We start from the raw sequence: 27,188 nt of genomic DNA on the forward strand, positions 1-27,188 counted from the left end.
ACTCAACTGCATCTGCAAATCCACAGTCTCTGCAGATCAGTGGACTTCTGTGGCAAACGTAATGGAAACTAAAACCCACAACTTCACATGAAAGTGATTTCACTAGTCTATCCCTTAGCCTGGACAAAGTTTATCCTCAATGATAAAAGCCCTACGTGCAGGAGTTCGAGTGATCATTACCTGAGGACAAGCACAGGCCATCTTGCCATTCTCTTCACTGAAAGCATGTGGTTGTTTACTTTACAGAGGGCTGGCAGAACTCTTAGCCTGTATCTTCAGACAACGGCATGTGGTTCAGTGAAAGCTTTAATAGGAAATGACCTTCCAGCTACCATTTATTTAGAAGTGTTTCAGAGTAAATTTATCATGCTGGTATTTTTCCATGAGATCAGCCAATATCGTAATTTGTTCAATCACTCCTAAAAAAATAAATGTTTAAGCAGTTTTTCCAAACTCACTAAATGATCAGAAACTTGTTGAGCTTTCTAACACAGAAGGTGCATGCCAAGATACAGAACTTAAAAGAGCCCTTGTGACAAGTGAAATATTAAAATGACCACTATAATCATTGTATAATGGTTTTAAGATGAGTTAACCACTAGCTGAAATATTCTGAGATTCTATCCTGAACATCATTTCAGTGCAAGAACAGAAACATTTACCATATTCACCAAAGCGAAGGGACTCCCACTGCTGCCATTCCACAATGCTGCTGACTGCACGTATACCAATGTAGATTAAGAGCATTCCTAATGTGGCATCTAACAAGAAGTTGATAAGGTACCTGAAAGGAAAAATGTAAAAGAAAACAAGGAGCAAGGGTCCATTTTCTACAAGTTCAGTGTATTTTAACACCACTATTGAAAAAAGATCTGTATCTATGTTAAGAAGCCAGAGTACTGAGATCATTTACCCATTTCTGTAATTACATAGTTAGCCTGAAATTTAAATAGTTTTAGAAGAGACACAATATTTTGTTTCTGTCCTTAAAGTTAAGCTCCAACTTCTATTTTCGTGAACTCTGGTGTGTGCATGTTCATACTCTATATAAACTCCAATATTCATTTTACTCCTTTAAATTTAAAACAGATTTCCTTTTTACCGCTGCTCCGTTCATTCTGCATGGAAAACCTGTATTTGAATAAAACCAAAGGAATAAAAGGAAAAGGAATAAAAAGAGAAGTTATCTTAAAGACACCTCAAGGAATATGAAGGTGAAAAACCCAACCCAAAACATTTTCATTCCAAGGGGAAAAGACACCACAACTACATAGTTTTTCTTGCTCAAGGGAGCCCCCTCCTAGCCTCAACAAGGAGCAATGAGCAGTGGAATACCATGCCTAGAGAGCACAGTCACCGTCTAGGCCAAATTTCAACTTAGCGTGAGGAAGAAAAGCAATTTACTTTCTTGCACTTCAATTCTTGCCCAATGAACATTTGAAATATTCAGGAACAAGCCTTCCCCCCCCCCCCCCCCAAAAAAAGACCAACCCAAACCAAACCACCCCTCAACGGACACGCAACTGCTGCACTACTAATTTTATTGTTTCAAGAAACGCTTCTGGGATTTTACCTATGCTTCAAGAAACTAGAGATTACTATGGGTTTCAAATGAATTCTTAGGTTGATTAAATGATGCAGCTGAAATTCAGAGCATTTTGTAAGTCAGTTTGGTATATTTACTGTCACCGATTTTAGCTGAACAAAACAGCAGCTGAGAAAGAGCCAGCTATAAGACATAGTAAATGCCCGTTACTGAGATTCTTATTTGGTAATTCCAAATACTTAAGGTAAACTCTAGAGTCTATAGGAACTTATCTGCAGGGATAAAAATACCAAAGCAGAGACCTGTGGGCTTCTGCTGGCTGCGGAGACAAATCCATGTGGACAAAATAGTATCAGAAAGTGGAAAGCAAAGACAGAATATGTGCAGTTAAAACAGTAAAGGAGAAGCTGTTCTGACCCTCAAAATCCCGTTCAAGAGCAACTCAAAAATAAAAATGAAGCAGACATACCTTGCTTCAGCCAAGGCTTACCCATAAACTTTCTAAAAACTAGTTATTTTCTAATAGTTGCGTGTCAAATCAGAGTTTTAATGAACTGCATATTAGACAAACATTAAAAATCAAGGTTTAGTGTTTGGCAGAGGAAACTCAGCAATTACAAGTCTACACAAGTCATTTTGAGGCCACAAGGGGCTGCTGTAAGCCTATAGCAGGAAGGCAGCCATCAGGAGCAGGGAGAAGAGACGTGCCAACACCTATTTCACATCAAATTACGGCTCACAGCACAAGCCAAGTATGCCTGATATTCCCAAGCACATCAAGCTCACTACATGTGGGCAGCACGCTCACTCTGTGATGCACCGCATTAACCCTCCTCACGTGTAACTGGTGCACTGGCACAAACAACACAACAAGTTGCTGCCACGATCAGAGAAACGCATTTGACAGAGTTCAGTGAGTAAAAGGCTGGGGTTCATACAGCCTTCCTGGTGTACGGCATGCAGCCCGCTGAGTACACTGCACTGCAGAAGAGTGCTGTTTGCTTTTTCTATTTAAAATTCTTCAAACAACAATCCATCTGTCAAGGTGTTTTAACAGATGTTTTATCAGCTTTGATATTGTCACACACCTGCCTGAATTACAGCACTACATTCCCAAACTAACAAATGGCAACTTCCAATTGCAGTTCTTTCCAAGCTTTGAACCACAATGTTTTCTGAAACTGTATTTTCTGGTTTTGTTCTGAAAATAACCCACAAACTACAGAACAGGAAAGAACAGAAAACTATCCATGTTTGAATTTGCTGAGTAAAATTATCATAGAAGTCACAGACAAAAACTTTCCTTTTACTCGCTAATTTTGACCCACTTGCACACTTAAGATATATTTTTCCCAAGAAAGGACAAGTGGCTTTGGTTGATACTACATACTATCTTTTCTGCTAACAAGGAGGACCTGCACCCTTGTCTGAGAAATTCTGCAGCTCCGCATTGTAATTTTTGTTATCCTGGGAACAGTGAATAACAGTTCTCTATCTCACCTTCTTACTTGTTTTGTGCCACATTACACTTATGTGAAAAGTGGTACTTGAAAATAAAGTTATGTAGACTATATTAAAACATGTAGAAAAGAACGCATATGTTAGCAAACCTTTTATTTTGAAAACTCAGTACACAGTGCAGTTATTTTTAGTTTTAAAATATTGTAATAAACTATTGAGCTTTCACTTTAAACACTGACAACTGTAGACGTGCCTTGGTTAGCTTACATGAATATATACTTTAATATATAAAAATAGAATGAAAGCAATTTGCACCTGCCAGTTTTTAAATCTATCAGGAAATTCTTAAATCAGTAAGCAAGGAAAACCTTACAATGATGCCTGGTATTATATAAACTGTCATAACTATAACTTAAACTTTACAGTTAGCGTGCTAAAATAAATGCATCTTCCCTACCAAAATGCTTTGTGGTGGGAAGAGAAAAGCAGTATTTTACTTGCACATTTATAGCATGTAGGAACACAAAAGAAACCGAGGAGGGATAAGGGAAATAAAACAGGCTTGTGAAGCAACACAAGCATATTCCGTGAGCTGTGTAGCTCCTTTGTTTACCAAAGGACAACAGTGAGCAGATGCCATTGAAAGAACTGGATTGGTTTTAAAGGGCAAATTACTAAGCTTTTAAAAGTAATTTCACAGCTTCCATTACCAGGAACGTGTAAGCTTCTTTGAGCATGAGCTCTATCAAGAACAAACCCATACAATTACCATTTGCTTCAGGAGCTCCTGTAAAGAGCCTGATGGGGTCTTAGTCATAAAAATCTTCAGGTTTAATACACTACAGTGAAATGTTTATCTACTTAGTCACACTGCTCCAAGCGTGACATTGCAAAATTAATTTTTGTACTAACTGCGTGGGTACCGAGCAAGATTTCCTGCTTTTAACAAAACGAAAATAATACTGCAGTAGCTAATATAGGGTTTAGAAGAAAATATAAGCACGAATGATTTTTGCTAAATATCCCTGGAAGCAACCTGACTTTATATTAAAGCCTTGCTACAGTGAACAGTGCAGCGGGAGCTCAGCGTCCACAACTTTATATTCATTTATATTCATTTATATTTATATTCATTTCCTTTGGTCCCTAGCACCTCCTTCAGTAAACAGCCCCATATTACAATGTGCGTACTAAGTCCTCATTCATTAACTGGAGAGGGAGAAGCAGTAAGAGTTTACCCACAGTCTAAAATAGCTATAGCCCAGAAAAAGCTTTCCCAGGTCCTGCCAGCCATGAACTAAAACAGCAGAACTGCGATCCTTGATTAACTAAGCTTAAACCACAGGTTTTTGAAAGTGATTGATTTTTACCATGAAAATTGGTTTATCAGCTATATCTTGCATTATCATCCACATACACCACCAAACTCAACAGCAGAACTTCCATAAAGACCAATTATTCTGAAATTAAACACTCACAGTGAACAAGGGTCTTCTTCTGTAAGGTCTGATAAATAGACATTTGCAAAGTGGATGAACATCATCCCTATGGCTTGCTTGGAAGTATCTAAAAACCTGTATAGAGTAAAAACACTTTTTTAAGACACACAAAACTGTTTACACCACAGTCACACATTGCAAATTTATTTTAATTAAAATAAAATTTATTTTATTTTTAATTAAAATAAAATTTATTTTGGTATTTAAATTTATTTTAATTAAAATTCCATCTCAATTATTATTTTTTTCTTCAAATAAGAACACCAGAATGATAAAGTGTCATGGTATTTAGCTTATTTAACAATGTTCCTTTTTAAAATTCTGCCCCTTTTTTTTCTTGAATATTGCTAACAATAAACCAAATCATACTAACATGAAACCTTACCACTGTAAATTTAAAGTCTGGGGATATCTTCTTGGTATCATATGCATTATCCAAGAGCTAATCCTCACTAAACCTAGCTAAGTCTTTAATAACCTCCTGTAAACAATGAGTATCCCAGCCTCACTAGATATTTTAGTCCTTTTACGTTTATGCATTTTTAGCAAATTTATGGCAAAGACAAAAATAAAATCCTCATCACATGCTTGTTGGTGATTAATAGCTGGCTAATGATTCCTTTACCTATAATATTTCGCTAAAAAGCCAACATATTTTTCACCTGAAAGCATGAAGTGGTCTTGCTGAGTTATATCTAAAGTACAACAGCTTAGACCACACTGCAAAAGAATTACAAACTTGAAAGCATTATCTCCAAAGCAGATGACAGAGTTAGAGAGAAAATAGTTTGCTACTTACAGGGAAAATATAAAAAAAGCACTTAGGTGCTGATGCAGTATTGACTCCAGCCCTTACCATTCTTCTATCACCATCCTTTGCACAAAAACAAAACTTCCAATGATGTTTCATTAAATATTAAATATAGGAATCATGTCACAAGTATTCTGCAGGCAAGAGCGTGTTCTTTATACAGACCAACACTCATTTTGCCTGCTGTTTCCACGTCTAAAAATGTCCAAACACCTCAACAGATCCAAACAACATTTTATGCCCGAACTCATCTCCCCTCCCTGACAATTTTGTCTTGAACTTTATTCTCTTGCATTCATTGCACAACATAGAAAGCAGAGTACTGGAGATGAGGCAGGAAGCCAATGAGTTACTTATCTAATCAGTACACCATACTATAAATAATAATACTCAAGTCCTAGAAAAAGATTCTTTGCTTAAAAATTAAAGGCTATCACCACACTACCCAGAATTTCAGGCTGAGGTAGACTGAAGTACACGAAGATTTTGTGTTTTTTATTTTTTCAGTAAAATAAAGGTCAGGATTAGTTATGAAAAGCAGCATTGTATGAGATGAATTTAAGCCACTGAAGTCTTCAACAACTGGAATGACAGCTTAACACTTATACCAGTCTCAAAACTAGTACAGATTATGTTGGCATTGCTACAATCCAACAACTCTTAAAAAGTAGTAAAAACAAATATACTTTTTATACCTTGTATTCTTTTATGGCTTATGTATTTATATCTTTTACCATACTGTTTTCTATCTTATACATAGTACAATAGTTACAGAACATGGAATTTTGTTTAAGGCCAGCTGAGAGCTTCTTGTAAGCTTATGTAAGTTTGTAGATGTTCAGATGCATCTTAGGGTAACTGTAAGTTTCTGCCTTCAGGAGAAAGCACAACTTTCAGCTTTATGTCTAAATGCACATCTTTGTAGAGATTCCTGGAAGCGTTCAGTAAGAAAGAACTAGCAGGGAAATACACAGAAGATAACTTTTTCATTGACCCATGTATTATGGTAACTTTCTTTGTTCCTCACTGTCAGTCACTAATTTCTTGTTATCACTTTGTTTTTTTTAATCATCATATGTATACAATCATTCCTTCAATTTCTAAAATGTGCAAGAAAAAAAATTTAAGAATAAAACATGCAGAAACATACCATATTCTCCAGGGACGTCTTTCATGCTTTGGTTCTCTGAAGCGTTTTACTAAGAAGAAAAAAAAAAAAATAAAAAATTGAAGGTAATCAGCAACTCCCAAACCAACAAAAGTATAGAAAAGTGAAAGCAAATCATCTTTCAGAAATGTTACATTATTTGATAAATTAGATCTTACACAACTGCATTTCACTTCATCAATCTCTAAGCATACATTTTTAAAGAGACTTACTCCCTTCTGTCACCTTCAAGTTTCTATAGATTCATCGTCCGACTGCCAATATACCTCACATGAAAAAATAATCTATTACCAACCACTATTTCATTGGCCTTAGCTTTTATGACTGCCCATCCAGAAAATTTAATTTCCGATAGTAAAGCAGGTATTAGAAAAAGCCGTTTCTTTTGCTCACTGGAGACCAAAAGTCGAATTGGAAAGTATTCTCGCAATATAGGGGCAATCTATAACATCAAAAATAAATCAAATGAATTAGTAACAGGACAAATATATTTTCTGACAAAGTGTATTTATTTTATGGATGACAAATTAGACTTGTGTGGGCAAACTGAATTGCAACCAGGACAGATTTTTTTAGTCAGATAATCCCTTCACAAAAAGGTTGATACTTCGTAACATATTAAAAACTCAAAAAAAATCCAGTATTAAAATTAATGCCAATTATACAAAGGCCAAAAAAATAGACAAATTTGACTATTTCTATCTTGATACAGTTTATAATACAAATTATTTGGGTACCTGACAGAAAGCTCCTCTGCACACCCACAAAGGAGGGGGAGCCCGAATCATACCCTGCCCAGGTCCATCAGCCCATCCCAGGTCCATCCCCACAAGCCCAGAGGAGCAGAAGCCCAAAGGCAGATGGGGGAACACAAATTACGGACTCAGAGGAAGGGACGGCTGTCTCAGGAGAGTCTCAGCCCCACCAGCCAGGGGTGACACCCATCCTGGGGAGCCAGCTCCAGAGCACCTTTGGGAGGGAGGTGGTCAGCGCATCAGGGTATGGGGACAGGTATGGGATGCAGAAGAGCATTTTGGGATTGCACAAGACTTACTATGGGTTGTTTAGGGGAGGAACCAAAGGTGGGGAAAGGGAAGTATCTAGATGACTCATGGAGGAACAAGTGTGGGAAAACAGAGGGATAAGGGGATAAAAACAGTCGCTCATACATAAACAGTGGCTGGTCCATACACATGTACTGTCTGATCTGCAGTTTGTCCTGTCTTCTTAGGAAATTCCATTTCTAACTCTTTCTGGGCAAGAAAACCCTTTTCCCTTCTGGGAACACAGGCTCAGCCCTGCCACAGGTCAGACCTGGGGCAGGGAGCCGCGGCAGCCTCACCTCTGCTGGATCTGGCCTAATTCCATAACACAGATTTATTTTCTGTTACAGCTGCAAGATACTAATTCTTTATATACCCCAAAGACAGACCAAAGATAACAGGGTAACGGAAAACCTTTCCACTAAGGATGGGTTTTATATATAGGTTTTACATCCTTCTTCTGACCAAGGTTCAGTGTCACTCACCAGTTCCTTCAACGTAAGTCTTGAAAAATAATTATTTAGGCTCTTACTTAGAAATTATCTCTTAAAGAAAAAAAAAAAAAAGAAATTTTAAGCCCCAATTCCCCCCCTCCCCTTCAACTTGCAGAGATTCTGTCTTAAAAGGCACAAACCATAGCATGTATAGGTCATGCAAAATATCGATAGGTATTTTAACCCATTTCTCCAGGTATGAGCAAAGAATTTAAGTTTCAAATAGGATACTGTATATAAGTTACACTTACCTACCTTACAAGCCTTTAGAAAATGTTTTGGTTTATGAACCAATCAACTTTTTCACAAGTAAGGCAATTCTCCCCAAAGCCAAACATCCTCATACAATATAGCATTAATATTCAAACCTGAATGCCTTAAAAAAAAAAATTCACCTCCAAGGTGGAAGGGCAGCATTTGCAGGGAACACCAGGCTAACAACTTGCCATTTTACTGTCTGCCCTGTTACTGCTTCTGACAGCAGAGAGAGAAACCGTGTTTCACCCCCATATAATACAACCATTAGAAATTAAAAAGTGACAAGAGGAAGAGACTGTACATTTATACCAAAGATAAGGTTGTAATAGCAACATTTGCCAGCAGTTTTCTCTGTGAACAGCATGCCATACATATAAAACTTCTGTTAAAAATGAGCAACATCCAGCTAAGTTAACTAGTTTGCTGTTTATGACAAGTTCTCCCCAGTCACACTATGGATGACTTTAATTAGTGTCATTTTTGCACAAAACCAGGAAGCCATAACATCACAAAATAAATGCAAGAAACAGAAGTTTCAACTTACTGAGGAGTTTGTGCAAGATGCTTTTCTGCAGACAAAACTGAAATTAAACTGATAAGATTTTACATACTTCGGGGGTGGGGAAATTCCAAGCTTAGGCTTTTGTCTGTTATCGCTATGACGAAGTTGTATAAACCTGTGGATTCATTTCTTTCTCTAAAGTATTCACAAAAAAATCATTTTGGAAGAGGATATTCAAAACCAATTCAACTAACACCATTTCAAATTTTATCCATACTGAGAAAAAGACTTCAGAATGTCTGTGTTTCTCTGGCCAATTCTGAAAACATTACATTTCATTTAAGTTAACATCCAACAGGAGAGTTAACTTTGAAAGCCTCTACAGATGTCTTTTGGGAATGTATTAAATAGCCGATCACACTACAACCTTCTACCCTGCCAAACGAAGTGAGAATCTGTTTAAATGCTATAGGAGTTGCTACCTGAAGAACATATGTACCTGTACGCTTGGAAAGCCCAGTAGATCCACATGAAACAGGGTTGTTTTCTCAGCCTAGTTTCTTGCAGCTCTATGTCTGTGAACATCAGGTATTTCTGACATACCCAGATATTGCCAGGTATTTTCTTACACACCCCAGTGCAGTACCTGGGTTACGCTGTCTACCCAGCACAATATACTATCACATCAGTGGTTCAAGTCGAGAGCAATTTAACTTCTCCCCCAGCAAGGGAGCATGGTTTCTGTATGGCTGTATACAGCTGGGGAAGGAGGTGAATAAATCGAGCAAAAAAGCAACAGGCTGTAAATAACCACACTTGTAAGCTCAGGGTCCATAGTGTGTTTGCTATTAATAAATTAATTCTGCAATGAAAAGCCAGCTCAAGTTTTCAAATAAAGAGTCTGTAAATTTTTTAAGCATCTATCGAGTTGGGGAGGGAAAGCAATTCTTCCACTTGCCCTCCCCCAAAATCTGTCATGATTGTAGATGCTCTCAGCCCCACTCACAGTTTCTCTTGGCAGCCTGCATTGCCTCAGCGTAAACTCAGAGACGTGCACTGGTGCGTGTGTCAGCTGACAGATGGATCTCAATCTGCCAGCTTCTCACGGTGAGGAGGTGGTACCACTCCATATGCTTCAATTCGGAGCGTTATACTCACACTAGCAAGAATTCACCATATTTAATATTAATTAACTAATAATGTTCAGAATTTCATGCTGAATTATAAATGAAGAAAGAAGTACTGCTTGTTTATACATTCAATGCCAGAATTTTTCAGGAAAGGAAATAAAAGCACTTCTGCCAACAAGCATGTGAGCTGCCAGATGGACAGATAACAGATAAGCATATAAGGCAGAGTATCGCTAATGCAAAATTCAAGTTCATTAAATTGTCTTCCCGTTTCATTAAAATTCTAGGAATAATTAATGCCAGAGTACTGTGGAAGGGTTTCTAATAGTTACTTTAAAATAGGAGTTTTGCAATCAGTATTGCAGAAAACTGAAGACTCATAGGGAAGAATAAAGGCCATATACAAGAACAGAGACAAGAAATAAAGCAAAACCTCTCCAAACTGTCAACGTGAAAAGGAACACTTGAATCTGTACTTGGAATCCAGCCTTTCTTTCTCTCCCTCCTTCACCTCCTCAAAAAGTCCCATGGGAAATATTTGCTGATGTGAAGTAACTTCAATATGGATTCAGGAACTCCAAGTTTCTGGATGGCTGCTCTTGTAGCAGCCTAAAACTGGCCCAACTCAAACGTTTGAAATGTTCCTACATATCATGTATTGTTGCATTTCTTCGACACACATTCTGGCATTTCACAGTAAGAATCTTTCTGATCCCGGTAAGGATCCAAGAAGATTTCTCTAGCTCATTAATTTGAAATTCAAAAGAAGGAAAATAAGCTAAAGAATATTCAATGTTTGATGTCCTCTGCAGCTGTACTACAATAACACTGCTCTTTGACGAGAGAATTGGGAATTTCACCTATATTTCCAGTCAAAAATAGGTCAAAGTGTGTGACAAAATGTTTCATTTCATAAACCTCCTACACTTTTCTGTCATCAGACCTCAGCAAAGCGACAGCTGAGCTAGCCAAACATAAGACGAAAACCAAAAGGAGGAAAGTTTAGCGCGGATAAGATCACAATCGCACATCACACATGCAAACCCGCTCACGTGCGTGGGCGGCTTCAGCGAGGATGGAATCAGACCCTTCTCGCAAGCGCGCAGGCAACGGGCACGAGGGAACAGCCACAAGCTGCAGCCAGGAAAGTTTCAACATGATAGAAGTAAAAAGTTTCCAACAAGAGCAACTAAACTCTGCAACGAGGTGCCCAGAGAGGGTGCAGTGACTTCAGTCTCACAGACCTTGAAAATGCACCTGGACAATGCTCCGAGCAAGGGGACACACAGGCTGGCCCTGCTCTGAGCAGGAGGTGGGAGCAGGTGACATTTGAGGTCCCTTCCAACAAAAATTGGTCTAAGTCTAAAAAATCATCTTTCTGTGATATGGCACTTAAAAGCTCCAAGATTTGAGCCAATTACCAAAGGACCAAAGTATGGCTAGCTAAAAACCATACACACACACACGAATTTAACAGTGAGAGATGTGCTACAGTTTGAGCTTCCCTACAGTGTTCTATCACAAGGGTGTTGAATCTCCTCCACCAGGCTGGCTTTGCTGGGCTTCCTGAATAACAAGCTGCAGCCAGACAGATCCTCCAACACAGCCCTCGTAGTGCAAGACTCTTGTCATCTGCAGGGTTACTTTGATATTAATTCACGTCATTTCCAACATTCAAGACAACTGTTAAAATTTCCAGTAGAACACTGTTTTGCTAACTATGTATGGACTAACAGCTGAAGAGCTAAACCAAGCATTATCATCCAAACTCAGAATCGGATGCAGAATTTCATATGGCTACTCTCAGACAACTGAACTATTTTCAGAACATTTGGTTATCAGAAGAACATATGCATCAGAAATCTGATCCTGCAATTTCTAACCCTGTAAAAAACTTGTAAAATCAACTACATATGCAGGCCAGATTTCAATTTTTAAAAATTCGATTTAGGAAGACTGTCAAAAACACTGTTCTGCTTGTTAGTATCAACACTTTTCCCACAACAACAGTGGGAACCATGTCTGTTATGAATAAGCACATGCACACTAATAATTCCTGAAAATTCACACCACCATGGAATGACAACTATCAGTGAATTTTATGTTACCTGTGATCTTTATCATATGTTTGAATTTACCTCCCTTTCCCACTAAAGAAAAGCTTTTAAGAGGCTTGTCTTGCAGTTTCACTTTATCCCCCCCCCTCCATTTTCTTGGTAGCAGCGAAGATGGAATAAGAAATTACAGGTTTCCCCAAAACAGATTTTTTTTTAATTAACTTTGCAATAAACAACATGCCTAATGAGAATGGGCTAAAATGATGCCTTACAAAAAGACGTAAAAAAAGGTATACAAGTGTGCAAACCACAGATCACTTGATTGCCAAAAGCTTTTGGGACACTTATGAGCTCAGCATCTCCCTATATTAATAGTTTAAAAAACCAGGAACACAGGGAGTATATGGGTGTTTAAAGAGAGGTAATAACTATGATTGCAAAAAAGACCAAAAGAACCAGTGTTTTTGGCTTGTTGCTCAATTCTCCAGGCAAAAAAGAAAATGCACTATGTTCTTGGAAATTCAATTTTTGCTCTACTGCAATTCTTCCTTCTCTTTCTATGTCCCATTAACTACAACTGAGATGCTCAAATACAGGATGCCCTGAAAGCCTGCTGCTTATTTCCCTACATAAGAACCCCAAAATTCATTATATTTTTGCTTAATGACCTAGACTTGTCAACACTCTTGGACACCAGTTATACTAAAGCAGAAATTATACTGGACTAGAGCAACTGATTTGCAGCTACATCCAGTGATACAGCTGTATTGGAGTAAGATACCAGGAACCACGGTTTCTTCATGATGAAGAAAGTTATGGAATAACTCACTCAAAGGAAAATTTTGTTCTAGCCAGTGTTAAAGACTGACATACTACGAAGTGCATGAGCTCACCAGCTTTGCTCCTCGCAAAAGGATTTTTAAAACTTCTGTAAGACAGAAAACAGTATTAGCCATACAAGTACCCAACCTCTTTGCTTAATTCCATTGCATGCTTGGCCTCAACGGTTCTGTAGAGAAACCTGTGTAATTAAGAACTTGTCCATTAAAGACAGTTGCCCAGAGAGAAACTTTATACAAACTCTGGACAGAAAGTGTAATGACCCAGCTAGTTAGTTATTCAGGGACATCATAAGACTAATGATTCAGTGTCTGGGCAGCCATGTGGTACCTGCAAAACTGCAGATCTCACCCCAGTCTCTTCATTCCAACGGAAGCAGTTCGAACAATGTTGTGGCTACAGTTTTTAGGCAGCAAAAACTTTGCAATAGTTAAATGGGTCTGACTGGCACTCTTGTTAGAGCAGAAAACAAGGGACTTTGTTTTACTGCAACGTTAAATACGCTAATGACGAGCATCAGCCAAGCCCAGCTATCTCATGAGCTCTTTTGTCTCAACACAGATGACGTAAGATGATGGAAAATGATGTGCCAATACTGGATTTCAGATAATTTATCAAATGGGCAGCAGTACTTGCTGGATAAAAACTGGAGAATTAAAGTTACTGGAAGTTACCTCTGTAAAAACATTTACTTCCTACCTGCTTCCACAGCCAGCTAAAAGCCTACCTGTAAATTTTGTCCCTAGAAAGGATTTGTGATAGCTAAGGGGATGGCTATCACAAAGTAAAGCTCCCCTTCACAGTGCAGGGGAGGAGAGGACAAGTGATTATCAGGAAAAATACCTGCTACCTGAGCTTTAGAACAAAGCAGACAATGTTGCTTCTTCAGGAAGGGCAGCCAAATCTATTACATGAGGTTGGTGAGCTTTTTATTCCTAACACGTACATATTTTAAGCTAAAAAAAAAATTCCAAATGCTTAGCTTGTAAAGACTGGCTGGGGGACACACAAATAAGTCATATTACCTGTCGCATACAACTCAGTCTAAGACAATTTCACCAAGGCTGATCTCATGCATCCTGGTAGCACATGATAAGTGTGGTTCTGACAGAAGCATTAACTTGGTTGTCAATAAAGGAAACAAAAGTGTCTTAGCAGAGCATGTAGCCCACACATGCCACATCAATAGCCATTGTAATTGAGTTTTTTTCCCCCTTTTTTTTTTTAAAGGTAAAGCTTACTTTTAAAATAGCTAAATAACTTAGCAGACAAAGAATTAGAGACAAGTTCCCACTCTCAATTGCTAACCTATTTGCTATCCCCAGAGAGAGCAGCACTTTAGAAGTCAGAAAATGCATGTAATACGCACTATGTAAACAAAAGTAGCCCTTTACTTCCTGGAAGACATGCCAATGCTATAGCAATACTAAAAATAAAGGGTTGCAAATAACCACTTTAAGAACTCTAAGGTAAACAGCACAAGTAGCTTAAGAAATTTAGGAAATATTTATCCAAATATTAAAGTTATAAGACAAGATTTGATCTCAGAGACAGGCATTTGTTATCTTTGCATTTAGCATATGTAGCACCGTTCGGTCAAGGTGTGCTCTATTTGAAAGGTCATAATAATAAACCACAGTTTCCCAGCACTTTCAGAGACAGAAGCATATGCTATTGTTTTCTCAACAGGTATGAGATAGCTGAAGCAAAGCAAATCTAAGCCTCCAGTACTAAAGGTGCCTGTAAGATTGGCTTTAGAAGTTTAATACACAGCCCTCTCGCAAATACTTTTATACTCTGAACCAGGTGTTATTAAACAACTACCAAAAGAAAAAAAAAAAAAGGTATGTTGCTAGAGAAACAGAGAGCCCATTCCTACCATGCAGTACATACATCTAGTGAGAGCTGAAAAATACAGTCTGCTGTGTTCAAGTGGATTTTTTTCCCCCCTATTAAAAATAAGAACCATTTGGGAAACATGAATTATTTAGTACAAAACAAACAGAATCAATCCATATTAATGTGCACTAAGCAGCAATTTATGATTCGCAACGCCGTTTTCACGTACAGCATTCACAATACCACTCAATAATACATGAAGCTTTCCTAATGCTATTAGTATGACAACAGATATCAATGAACTTTAAGTCATTCAAGCCGGTTGTTTTGAACCAGCTCTTGGGAACTGACAGAACTGCCAAAGCACAGCTACAAACTCACTCATCATTCATTAAAATATTAATTAAGCCAGTAACTGTAGCAGTTTTAAAAGCAGAAAGCAAACCCAAAATACAAGTTCAGATATACCCAAAAAGAATGTAAAAGGAAAACCGTGTTTCCATTTGTAGAAAATGATAAACAGCAAATCTATTAATCAAGGAGGCCAAAGGCAGACATACACTATATGTTTAGAACGCATTCAAATTCTGAATAGCTTTGCTTACCAGATTCATTCTTCCTAGGCTGCTGAAACTATCGAAGCATTGAATTGCAAGCAAGACACATTTCACATAACACCAACTGCTTTAAAAAGGACAAAACCCACACAACCACTTTCATACATTCTCTTTACACACAATCAAATATCATGAAAGGAGAGTCAGGGCCAATTATGTAGACTTCTTTGTTATAACGTATCACATATAACAACTAGGTATTTACTGCATAAATTACATTTCTGAAATAAAGATGAAAACATGTAATAATTTCCACATGCATGAGCATTCTTCTTAATGATAAAGCTTCATACCTCTTAATATTTGTGTAAGTCTCATAAAAGCTTCACAACACCAAAACCTAATGCCAGCACTAAAAACACATTGCCATAAGAAAGCTCAAGTTTTTAAGATCAGATGGAGGAGGGTGGTTTCTTTTTTTTCCCCTGTTTAATTTTAAAGCTCCTTAGACTATTTAATCTTCTAACATTACAATTACCTTGCAATGAAAGCATTAAAACGCTATGCATATAAACTAACATATGCTGCTAGTCATGCCATCAGCCTCAAAACAAGAAAGGTATCTTGGAAGAAGTTGCATAGTAGCCGGTATTTTCCAGCACAAGTAAGAATTTAAGAACAATAATTCTAAAAAGGAATTAAAATTTTAGACCATAACATCTTCAAAAAATTGTTAGAGACAGAGGAGATAAGTTGTTAGTTGTTTGTAATTTTAAAGTAATTTGTTCGGGGGGGTGTGGGGGTGGGGGTGCGGAATCTGTATTTTTGACAAATGGAAAAAGAATAACTAGAGTGGCACAACAAAAAAGCAAGCAGAGATTGTTTCTGTAAGTACTCATTCAAGATGACTGGCTAGCCTGTCCAAAATTGATAAGATGAACCCTATAAAACAATATTTGGCCAAGTTTAAGCATTCAAGCCCAGGACAATGATTTCTTAAGTTTTACCAGTTACCAAACTGATGTCAGTCCTGTAAAACTTACTGTTAAATTTGAAACGCTCAAAAATTCAGGAACTCCTCTCTCTAGTTCACTTCTCACCAACCATTTCTTGTTACTTCCTTTGGTTCATGTCTTTCAACAGTGTCAGTGGAGCACAGCAATGGAGAGATCTCTCAAACAGAAGTAGTATACAAATAAACTTCTTGTCACAAATCGTCATGTCCTGAGCACCTTGCAGCTTACAGGCCAGCTGCTTTCCAAATCCTTCTGAGCTCTATTTACTGCCTGGCGACCAGATAAAACAAGGAAACATAATACTGTGTTCCTCTTCTCTCAGGTGAGCCAACACACATTAATCACTACAAGAAGAGGAATGGTTGGTGTTAGAATCTGGGGTAGCCAAAAATGTGACAGAAGTTAAGATGACCAAAGTAAAAACATTTCAAATTACAAAAACATTCGATTATTAAAAAAAAAAATAGCAACCACTAGAGAAAAAAAGCACCATGAACAATAGAAAAAACAAGTTTAGTACCTTCCTTGAGATGACCTTTCCCTACTCTAGCTAAGCACTCCTGTGAACTAACTCACACCTGGAACTATGAACCTGAACCATGAATGTGATATGTGAGGAATTTGAACTGTGAATCCATTTTAGCACATTTTCATCCTCAACATTCATTACATATGACAACATATGTACGAGGTTATGACAACAAATATATATAAAATGTGTGATTCAGGGTCAGTGGTAGAAAAACAGGTCTTCAGTATCCTGAGCAACAGTGTGAACAAGTTTAATTATTCCTGATTAAACCCTAAAACTTCATCCGTATACCACACCACCTGCAAAGGCAGTCTCATGCAAGCTCCAAGCTCATATTCAATATGCCAGTGAGATTTAACATATTAAGGTTCATAGGGAATATATTTTGCTGTGATCACGAAATCTTTGAGAATGCGAAGCATTTCCTACCAGCAGGCGTGAGAAAGCAGACCTGATTTTTCATTACACCAACAAAATCCACACAGATAAGACCTTGTTAAATACCAGTTTAAGAATGCAAACTTCATTAACCGTGAAATTAATATGACTGCAGAACGCAAAAATGCGCACTGTGTATTTGTACAAATCAGCTCCTTACAAATTTAGTTATAAAACACTAGTCAAGAATACATTCATTATGCAGTTTACAGTTAAACAACAGTCTAGCTAACAGTCCAGAAGTTAGTTCTAATTAAACACAGCTTCGGAGTTTCTGGATAATTTATCATTTTAATAGTTTCCAAATGTCAACATAACTTATCCTTTTTCCTAAACATTTCATAATGTGAATGACACGTGCAATTATACTTAGAACAATCTTATTATCTGGAGCACAATTATATCCAGCAATCAGCTGAGTAATAAGAAAAATGTAATACGTTCTGAGCCAACAAGACAGAGAAGGGCATCAGACAGCTGTTAATGAAAAGTGCAACTTACTGACAGATTACAAATTATTTGCTTAAACTGATACCATTTTTTTTTCCTTAACTTTTATTGGCATGGCATTTCAAGAATAGTTGCTGCATTTAGTGACACTGAAATATTAATGACCTGACATTATCAGGACATTAAGCCACCCAATAAAGTGCTATCACAATCTATATCCAACAAAGAATCAGATATCTTGCAAGCAGTTTAGTCAAAAAAACAAGGAAATGTAGTTTAAGCAGGACTAAACATTATGAAAACATGTTTCTCCTATGGTCACTAACTATGCTACAAAAAAGACTGGTCTTCTGTTTTCAAATTATGAAACAGCTCCAAAGTTGTTATTCCTAAATTCATTTCAGGTTATTCGCTTCACTTAAAAGAGGATCAGCTGAGCAGTTCCCAACATGACTATTACTTGCTTTTATACAACGTGAAGCAAGATTTGTCTTTTTCTGCAGAGCTCACGATGGACAGAATTTATCCCAACTATGTATTTTACGTATTAAAGAGTACTACAATATTAGCACGGTAAAATAAAGCAATTTCCTTAGCTAATTTACCCATGTGGCTGCATTTTCTTCCTGCTGCATTTCCTACTGCATCTCTTATTTTTGTCTCAAACACGGATAAGGATGTCACAGAGATACTGAAAGGACTGATGATTTATTTACAACGAACAAGAAACAGCTATGTAACATAGATGCAAGCGATACCTCACCATCTGGGGATAACAAAACACTTGATCATTGTAAGGCATGATTTACTTGGCCGTGACCAAAGTGACCTCACAGGGGCTTTTATGAGTCCTGCAGCCACAAGCAGCCACTTAACCTGCAGAATAATAGCTGTTCTCTAGTATGCCCCACTAAGATACTCATCATTACTAATTACCATGGATTGGGCCCAAAGGAGCAAGAGGTTAAAACACCTTCTTCCCACCGCCATCACCCCATCCTGTTTCCTCCCTGGCCTCCAGCCCGATGGGAGGGGATTGCACCACCCCGTCACGTCGGCCAGACCTGCGGAGCCACCGGCAGGTAAGAACGCTATTTGCTTCACACACGCAGCACCGAACTGAAGCCCAACTCCGAATCCCCGGGAAGGCTCCCGGGGCCGGGCCAGGCCCGGCCGCCCCGGGCCCGGCCGCCTGCCCGCCGGAGGCCCGGCCCGCGGGGGAGCTGTCCAGGGTCCTCCCCCGGGGCCCGACCGCGCCGGGCGCCCAGGGCCCCGCAGCCCAGCCACCCGCTCGCTTTCCGGTGAAAATGTCCTGCTACCTCCGTGGTCTGGATGGTTTTTTTTTCCTCACCTCCTCCTCTTTAAAAATTGACTTTCCCTTCGCTCCCTCCCCTGCCTTTTAACGCAGTTCAACAGCGTTATCTTACCAGTCTTCCTTAAGAGGGACTCATCGCCGCTGCTGTGACACCCCAGAGTGGTCCTTGAAGCCATTTCAGACTGCCTAATACTAGGTAATCCCCAAATACACACTGGAACGCAAACTCTGCATATATCTGGCAATTCACCACGAACTTGCACTTGTGAAGAGTTTAGGAAAAAGAATAAAGTGCGTTCGACAAAGTGTGATCCAGTGAGTAAGTACAATACTGTTCATATTTTCATAAATATTTGAAGTTTCTGTATGAGACAAGTTTTAAAATCAGTCACACAAAGAATATTTTCCAAGGTGGTCCTCAGCAATTCACGTGAAGGCATACTGCATCACTCCGAGCAAATACATACAAGGATGGGATATTAGCAATTCGGGATGCTATCAAGTCTTTTTAAACAATGCCTTGATTAATAAAACACCACACCTTGCTAGGAGGCCACTGCCCCATGCCTTAGGAAACCACCACATAGAATAAACTTGTTACTGTTACTCAGAGGCCTGTATTTCACTGCTGATGGTACCAGGTATCAAAGTCAACTCCCCATCATTTTCTCATTTATTAAATCTGCTCAAGCAGAAAGAAAATTGCTACGGAAAACAACTGAAAATCATATGCTTTAGTTCTTTTGTATCTAAATTTTCTTTAATCTGCCTTTTTTTTTTTTTTTTGAAAGGACACTGGAATTACTTTTAATTCCTTCTCAAGTCCCTGCTCCCCAGAACATTATTCCTCATAATAATACTCCCCTACCCTGATGAAAATATGAAATCATTCCTCTGGAAAGTGTATTTTTGCTAAAGCATTTTGAATTCTACTAAACTACCTACTAAGATAGCTTATTATATAAAGAGCATTCATTTTCCTTGCATATTCAAGATGAAGTACTTGAAAGAGTTTGCATCAGACAGGGTAAAGGGATGGGCAACGGGTTTTTCCCTGTACCTTTCTGCAGGTTTGGCTAATAAAAATTGTATTATTTACAACTGTGCCTACATCGTACATCTGTAGGAATACTGTGCTAACACCGCTCTCTAATCATTCATTACCAGTAAAAGCCTAACCAGAGAATGCTCAGAAGGTGCTTGGGGCTACTGAAAACACACATCATATTACACAAAAATATTTAAAACCAGCTTTGTGACATCAGTAATAATAATAATAAAAAAACCCCTACTGCACCAAAAAAACCTCCAAAACAACTAAGAAGCAAACTCGTCATTTTAAATCAAGATCCCCATGAAATAAGATACAAGCATTATAATGGCAAACTTTGAAAAAATATTATCTTTGGCTTACTGACCTGAAGCATAAACATAGATCTCTTCCATCAAGAGAAACCCATTAAGACTTCCTGTTATGAAGTGGCTTAGCTTAAATAAACTAGGGTGGAAAATAATACATGCTTAAGCAGGAGGGACAAGAGCAAAATTAAGCAAAGACTTCAAAAAGAGCAGGCTAACAGACTTGAGAATTAGCGGTCAGAATCCAAAAAGGCTGCCAGTCCAAGCCGATTTGCCAAAACGAGGTAGTTTTTAATCAATTAGTTTGCTTTGATAGGGAATTAGAGCCTGTGGTTAGGAGCGAAGCAACAGAAGTAATCTAGCCCAACTTCAGTACAACTTTTGATGTACTAGAACATCTGAAGGCTCTGGGTGGAACTGTTTCAATGTGCCTCTTGCAGCAGAGAGCTGAAATCAGAGCAGTTAAGATTAATTCACAGTGATTAAAGACAACACACTAGTGGGTTCTGACAGTATTAAGTATATTCACTGCTGATTCAGACAACAGAAGACGACCTCGCTTCTCTAGTTCATGAACGATGCTTTACACGGAGAGCAGGAGGATAGGATCTGGGGGGGCCTTGAACAACTTACAGCAATAAAAACAAATTCAAACTTCTACCCTTTGACTAAGGGGGTTAGGGAGTCTCCTGCATAAGCCCAGGATAGATGATAACTAGCTAAACTACCTTCTATAACAAAAAAGAATAGGGGTTTACAACAGGTTGTATATTTGAATCTGAAGATAATAGAACAAAATCAATCCTTTAAAAAGCTACTGTGAGGTGAGACAGTAAGTTAAACTGTTCTTCATTCCTTATGCGACAGAAGAAAGAGGCAAGAGCTACAAAGAAAAGGAAACTTCTGAGTTAATTTCAAATTATCATTTCGTCAAAGTGAGAAATTCTCTGCCTCTGTCACTTCTTGGTTGTGCGAATTTAGTAGTGAGGGGACACACAAGATAGGTTTTTACCCCAATCACATTATCAGCCTTTCTTTGAAGTATTTGAAAATAGTCGCAGCAACACAGTTTCCATGCTCCGTCAGAGTCTCACCACATCTTCAACAAGTTACAAACCTGACACTTAACTACATTTCAGTCCTTAAAAGATGAAGTTTAACTGATGTCATTGGCAGGTCAGTTGACAGCATAACTTTACAGCAATTGGATAGGTGCACACAGAAGGTGGCAAACTGCAATGTCAGATCTTAAACAATTTTGCTTTAACAATACTCCTTCAGTCATTTGTGGATGAACATCTACTAATGAGGCACAGAAAAGGTCCTCCTCCTCCAGCTAGTTACTACGACCAGAAAAAAAATAAAAAATAATTCTTTGTTCCACTGAAAGCAAGCATGGCAAGATTTATCTAGGAAAGGGCAAGTCTGGGTCATCCTTTGATTTAGCCACTTACCAGATACTCTTATTCTTTACATGTCAAATCAAATATTTTTCAAAGGAAAACAGCCTCTGTGCATAAAGAGCAATTGTAAAATGTATGTCTGTTGCTGTTACTTTCATCTCTTTTTCTACAGAGGGTTCTGCACCATTAATCACAACCAAAGTATTCAAGTATCTCCTAAAAAAAAAGGCAAATGACTTGCCCTTTATAAGTTAAATTTAAATACTAGCCAGTCATCTGTCTTCAGTTCTCTGGCTTTTTATGGAGGAGAGCTGGAGAAGCGATACAGCTACATACAGAGAATTAATGCTGTTCAAAAGGAAGGCCCACCTCTGACCTGTCAGTGGTGCCACTTCTCAAGCAGTCCCTGCCTACAGCCACTTCTTTCTTCCTCAGCACTACCCCCTCTTTTGCGCCAGACAACTAGAGGACCAGAGCAAGGAAATACTCCAGCTTAAAAGTAACCACGTCTCCCTGTTGATTTTTCTTGCTGTATCGGTTCTGTGATCCAGCTCCAGAAGTTGTCTCATCCCTTCTGCCACAGCAGCTCAGGGACAGGAGCAACTGTGTATGTGCCGGGGCGACTGCTGAGGAGAGGTCATGCTCTCCCTCCCATTCTCAGCCACAAGTTCCTGCTTTTCTGTCACGTCAGATCTGTCATGTGGATCACAAAAAGTCCTACTTGAGGAAACTTTTAAAGGTTTTGGAACAACATACCAGATGTTTTACATATGCTATAAAAAGGACAGAAACATTCAGACAAAACTAGCAGACAGAACAGAACCATCCCCTCCAGCATAGCACAGCAGTTAACTGAGAGACAACTGCTCTTCTACCAGTGTAACTGGTCCATACGGTGGGGCCAGCTTCTCTTCTTGCTAGGTGAGAGGCCCAAAAAAAAGTGGAAGAGAAGGTGGCTGTCAAAACTCGGACAAACATACCTGTCCTTCTGTTTTTAAATGTAAGAACTTGTAAGCGTGACAAGTTACTACTTTTTTGCTCCAATCTCCCTTGGAAACAGATTCCTTTTCTCACCAGTACCGTTGCAAGGACTGGCTACCTGCCTTTCACTCCCTTCTTCCACAACTGCAAGCACTTCGTTGATAATCTCCTTCTAATAGTTCATGGTTTAAAATATCTAATCAAAGTTAGGAAGTGCAGCTAACAACTAGGCTTTCATTTTCCCAGTCCATACTTTTTGTATTCACTTTTTCTTATCTTCACTGAGTATTCCAGTGTTACTGTAAAATGCATAAAGATAAGAGATACCATTTCCAGAAAAAAGATACTATCCTGACAAATAACATGCGTAGCTCTTCATCTTTTGGTGCACGATCCATAAGAATTATCTATTTGTATCTCTTATTCCAAAACCAATGTGTACACGTCATGTTCTTTAAGAGAGGTACTGTTGTTTGGAAACCGCTAAAACTCCTAATTATGAAGATGCTCTGACTGACCAAATGTTACACCAGTGACTACTGTTGCCATTCAGTAACATAATGATGACTGCTACATGCGTAGCTTTTACAAGAGCAATGCAATTGATAACTGTGACTGAAACACTAAAGTATGCAAATACAGGGCGCTAGGAAACTTTTGACTTAACCATAATAGTATGACACATAATAGTATGACACTAGCATGAAAGGGCATCAGTTCGATTCTAATGTAAACAGGATCTTGGTCTTTAGACCAGTCAAACTGTAAAATACTTGTAGCTGATGTTCCTTTCTCCCTCCCCCGCATTTTGTTAACAGCAACTTCATGATCAGCTGAGTAATGGCACTGGGCTTGTTTTTCACTCCTCAGCCAAAAAGACACTAACTACAGTATGGGACAGAGAAAAATCTACCAAACTGTTCCACGTTGTTGCGATTCCCTCAGAGCAGGCAGGGTCGGAGTCATTACAGCCTCCAGCCTTTCTTGCCTTTCCACCAGACTGAAACGAGCAGCGTAACAAGTTACGGCTCATCAGCTGAGCTGCTGCAAGCAGCCACGGGAGCTCACCGCCTGCTCCAGCTCCCAGGTATAGCACACACTCTAAGCAAGCGCAGCGTAGCATGTTGTGATTTAAAAAAGCACGTCTTAACTTCACTGTTGATGATATGACAAGGTACGCTTGCAGTAAAACTGATGCAGCCTGACCCTTTTCTTTCGTATACTCTAAACCCGAGCGATTCTGCACATACCACATCTTGCCGGTTGTATTCAAAGCAGAACACACGTCCACCCCCAAAGTGATAAATTATATCAGCATGGGTGCAAATATTAGGAAAGCAAACTTCAGAAAGTGCATTTGCTTGAAGTACTTGAAACACACTCTCTTGGAAACAACGCTGTCCGTGTTAAACACCTGCCTCGGAAGCCGGTCAGCCGTTCCCCCGGCAGCAGGGCTGGTGCTAACGCCCCGCGCCCGCCCCGCAGGGGCAGAGACCCCGGGGGGCCCGGGGAACAGCGGAGAGGCCTCCCCCCGCAGCCTCACCTCACGGCCCGCTGCAGCTCACCTGGCACCAAAAAAAGCCCCGGCCACGGCCGCACTTCCCTGCGGCCGCCGCGGCCCGGCCCGGCCGGGAGCCCGGGACGGCACGGCACTCCTCCCGGGACGGCCTCGGGACACAGCAGCGGGGTCGCGGCACCGTGAGCCAAGCCCGAGCCCCCGGAGGAGGAAGGGACCCGTCCGGCCGCCGCACCGCCCGCCCCCGCCCGCTCACCGCCAGGCCGCGCGGAGCCGGCGAGGCCCGGAGGCCGCTGCCCGCCCGCCCCCGCCGCCACTCACGCATGAGGGTGCTGAAGGCCACGACGCCCAGGAGCCCCTGCAGGAAGATGCCGAAGCTGTCCATGAGGGCCCCGTTCTCGCAGCCGCGGTCCCCCGGCCCCGCCGCCGCCGCCCCCCCGCCTGGCTGCAGGGGGCTGTCGGTGAGGCCGAGACTGCCGTTGGGCGGCGGCGCCCCCATGGCGAGGCCCGGCCAGCGCCCGCCTCAGCGGCGCATGGCGGCGGCGGCGGCGACGTCGCGACCGGCGGGCGAGGCCGCGCCCCCCGCCCCGCTTCCTGCGCCGAGCCGCCCGCCCCGCCGCGTCACCGCCCGCGCCGCTCCCCCATTGGCCGGGCCCGGCCCCGGGGGAGCCGCCCTCAGCGCCGCCAGCCCCGCCTGCGCCCGAGCAGCGGCGGCGCGGCCGGCGGCCCCGGCGGGTCCGCCCGCAGCAGGGGCAGGCGGCTGGCGCCGGCCCGGCTGCCCCTCAAGGGAAAACCAACGCTAAGCCCAAACCGAGTGCTCGGGCCGGCAACGCCAGCCGAGCAGGCCTCCTCCCCGCCGCGCACCTCTGCGGGAGGAGAGGGAGCAGAGCTGCCGCGGGCTTCCGTCAAAACTCTGCCCTCAGTCGCGTTAACGCTGCCCGCCGGGAGCCGGCAGCCGGCCAGGCAGCGCCCGACCCCTGGAGCAGCCGCGGAACGCCCGGGCTCCAGCACCCAAGCGCATTTATCAATCGCACCTACAGTGCAACTGCACCTACGCTCCCAGCGGACGAAACCCTGGGCCAGAACCGCACCCGCCCGAGGTTCTGCTTACCCAACGGCTACAGCCCAGACCCACAGGTCAGGCAAGCTTGACACCAACCAGAAAGAAAAAATTATGACCTGCATTCTTAAGCAAAAATGTTTGTTCTTTCAAAAGGGCAACCGATGGCACAATGGATAAAACACGTCAGCATTTTCATTTAGAAAATGCAGCTGTTGACCAGTGAGCCTGACTGACCCCACCACACCATACCCTCCCCATCGCAAGGCAGAACGGCACTCAAGTTTAGGTTCTTCTTTTTAGTGCGGGATCAGCCTAGGTCACATTGCATTGTAGTTTCTTCTTACACTGTTTCTTGGATTTCTTTAAATAATTAAAACCCCAGTCTAAATATGACTTCACTTATAAGTACGATCCAGAAAGTACAACAAGTTTAAGTCTATCGGAAAACTAAGCAGAGCACATGAAGCAATAGTTGTTCAAATAATGACATTTGTTGCATGTCTTACAAACCCACCTACGTACGTGACTGTCCTTCCTGGCAGGCGATGCCAAACAGTACTGGCACACAGCCGTCATTTCGCTGATATTTAGGCTGTGCCATAAGCGCCTGGAAGTTGCAGCTAGAAAAATGCATGCTCTTAGTTCTCTGACTTACAGAGCACACGGCCAAAATGCACTGTCCAGCGCCTCTGCACCCCAAGTCAACTCTCCTCTGCTTTGAGCTGCATCAAAAGCAAGGGTTCAGGAACGCAAACAGAGTTACCTAAAAGAAAGGGCAAGGACCAAGGTAGGTTACTTGTTCTCCCCCTTGCACGTAGGGATGACAGCCACCAAGCACTGCACCTCAAATGCGGGCCTGACCTATTTACTTGTGGCCCAGGAGCAGTTTTTAAGCTTTCACACCTGCTGCTGAACATTAGACGTTCCACACACATACCTGAGCTGGATGCTTGCAGTGGTTAAGGATTTACCTAACGCTTTTTACACACAAAATTTATGTTTCAGACATGAATCTGGAAACATAACTTGAAGGGCTTATGCCTCATGTTACTCCATATTCCATGCTTTAAAATAGATCATTCCCCAAAAATACCTCTTCAAGGGTCTTCAGCTCTTCATGACTCCTATAAGCCCTTCTGAAACCTGTGGCAGACGAGAAGACACTGCCTCCTGATTATGTGCTATTCACAAGCCTTCAGATTTCTCTCAAGTAGACAGTGCTCTGTGAAGGCAAGTAAAGATTTACCTTAAATCCTACCTATTTATAGATGTTTAAAGGCAGCGTTAAGCAAATCAGTTTCATCCCACTCCTATGCATTTTCTGCACCCAGTATAAAATCAGCTCCAGACAACTGAAGCGCAGCCAAGAAACAAGTGCCAAGGAGCACACGAGTACAATCTGTTGGAATGCCAAGTAAGGAAACAGGAACTTTGCAAGGCTGACCTGTTTCTGAAACATGCTGTGGACCTCCAAGTTATTCAGAGAAAGCAAAGCCAGCTCTTTTTAAAATTTCGACTTGATGGGCTAGTGTAAACCTTTACAAAACCATCCAGAAGGAGCAGCAGCATCTGCAAGGTTTGCTTCGGATTGAACCAAGCAGCTCCTTAGGTTCAAAGAAAGCAATAACAGAAAACTACCCTGATTCGTAGGTTCTATCCTCAGCTTAAACAAGATCACTTACCTTAGAAGAAGGCTTAGAGAAACAGGATTCCTGCATTGGAGGGAACTGGGTACAACGCAGTCGAGCTCTTAACATGCAGCTCGTGCAAGTGTAATTTACGTGGTCTGCATTTACCTTTTATGCAAGTAGTGGAACATGCTATACCGTTTTCCCCACACTTTTATAAGATGGAAAATTGCTCATGGTAAGCAGCAGTATTTATCATTATATTAACACCAAAGCCATCAG

The 27,188-nt window shown here is 40.7% G+C and overlaps 1 protein-coding gene across 1 annotated transcript in view; it reads right to left on the reverse strand.

The window, feature by feature from the left end:
- STIMATE (STIM activating enhancer) overlaps window positions 1–24,787 on the reverse strand; it is a 37,392-nt gene extending 12,605 nt beyond the window's left edge. The window contains exons 1-4 of the mRNA XM_087744497.1: window positions 24,537–24,787; window positions 6,468–6,516; window positions 4,486–4,581; window positions 663–784 (exon numbers count right to left, since the gene is read on the reverse strand). Of these exons, the coding sequence (XP_087600623.1) occupies window positions 663–784; window positions 4,486–4,581; window positions 6,468–6,516; window positions 24,537–24,714 (445 nt within the window). The 5' untranslated portion in view covers window positions 24,715–24,787. The remainder of the gene's footprint in view (window positions 1–662; window positions 785–4,485; window positions 4,582–6,467; window positions 6,517–24,536) is intronic.
- Window positions 24,788–27,188: the final 2,401 nt, after the last annotated feature.

Source organism: Nipponia nippon, unplaced genomic scaffold (genome assembly GCF_047370975.1).
Source record: "Nipponia nippon isolate SJK-2023a ecotype South Korea unplaced genomic scaffold, ASM4737097v1 scaffold_9, whole genome shotgun sequence".
NCBI classification, from domain to species: Eukaryota; Metazoa; Chordata; class Aves; order Pelecaniformes; family Threskiornithidae; genus Nipponia; species Nipponia nippon.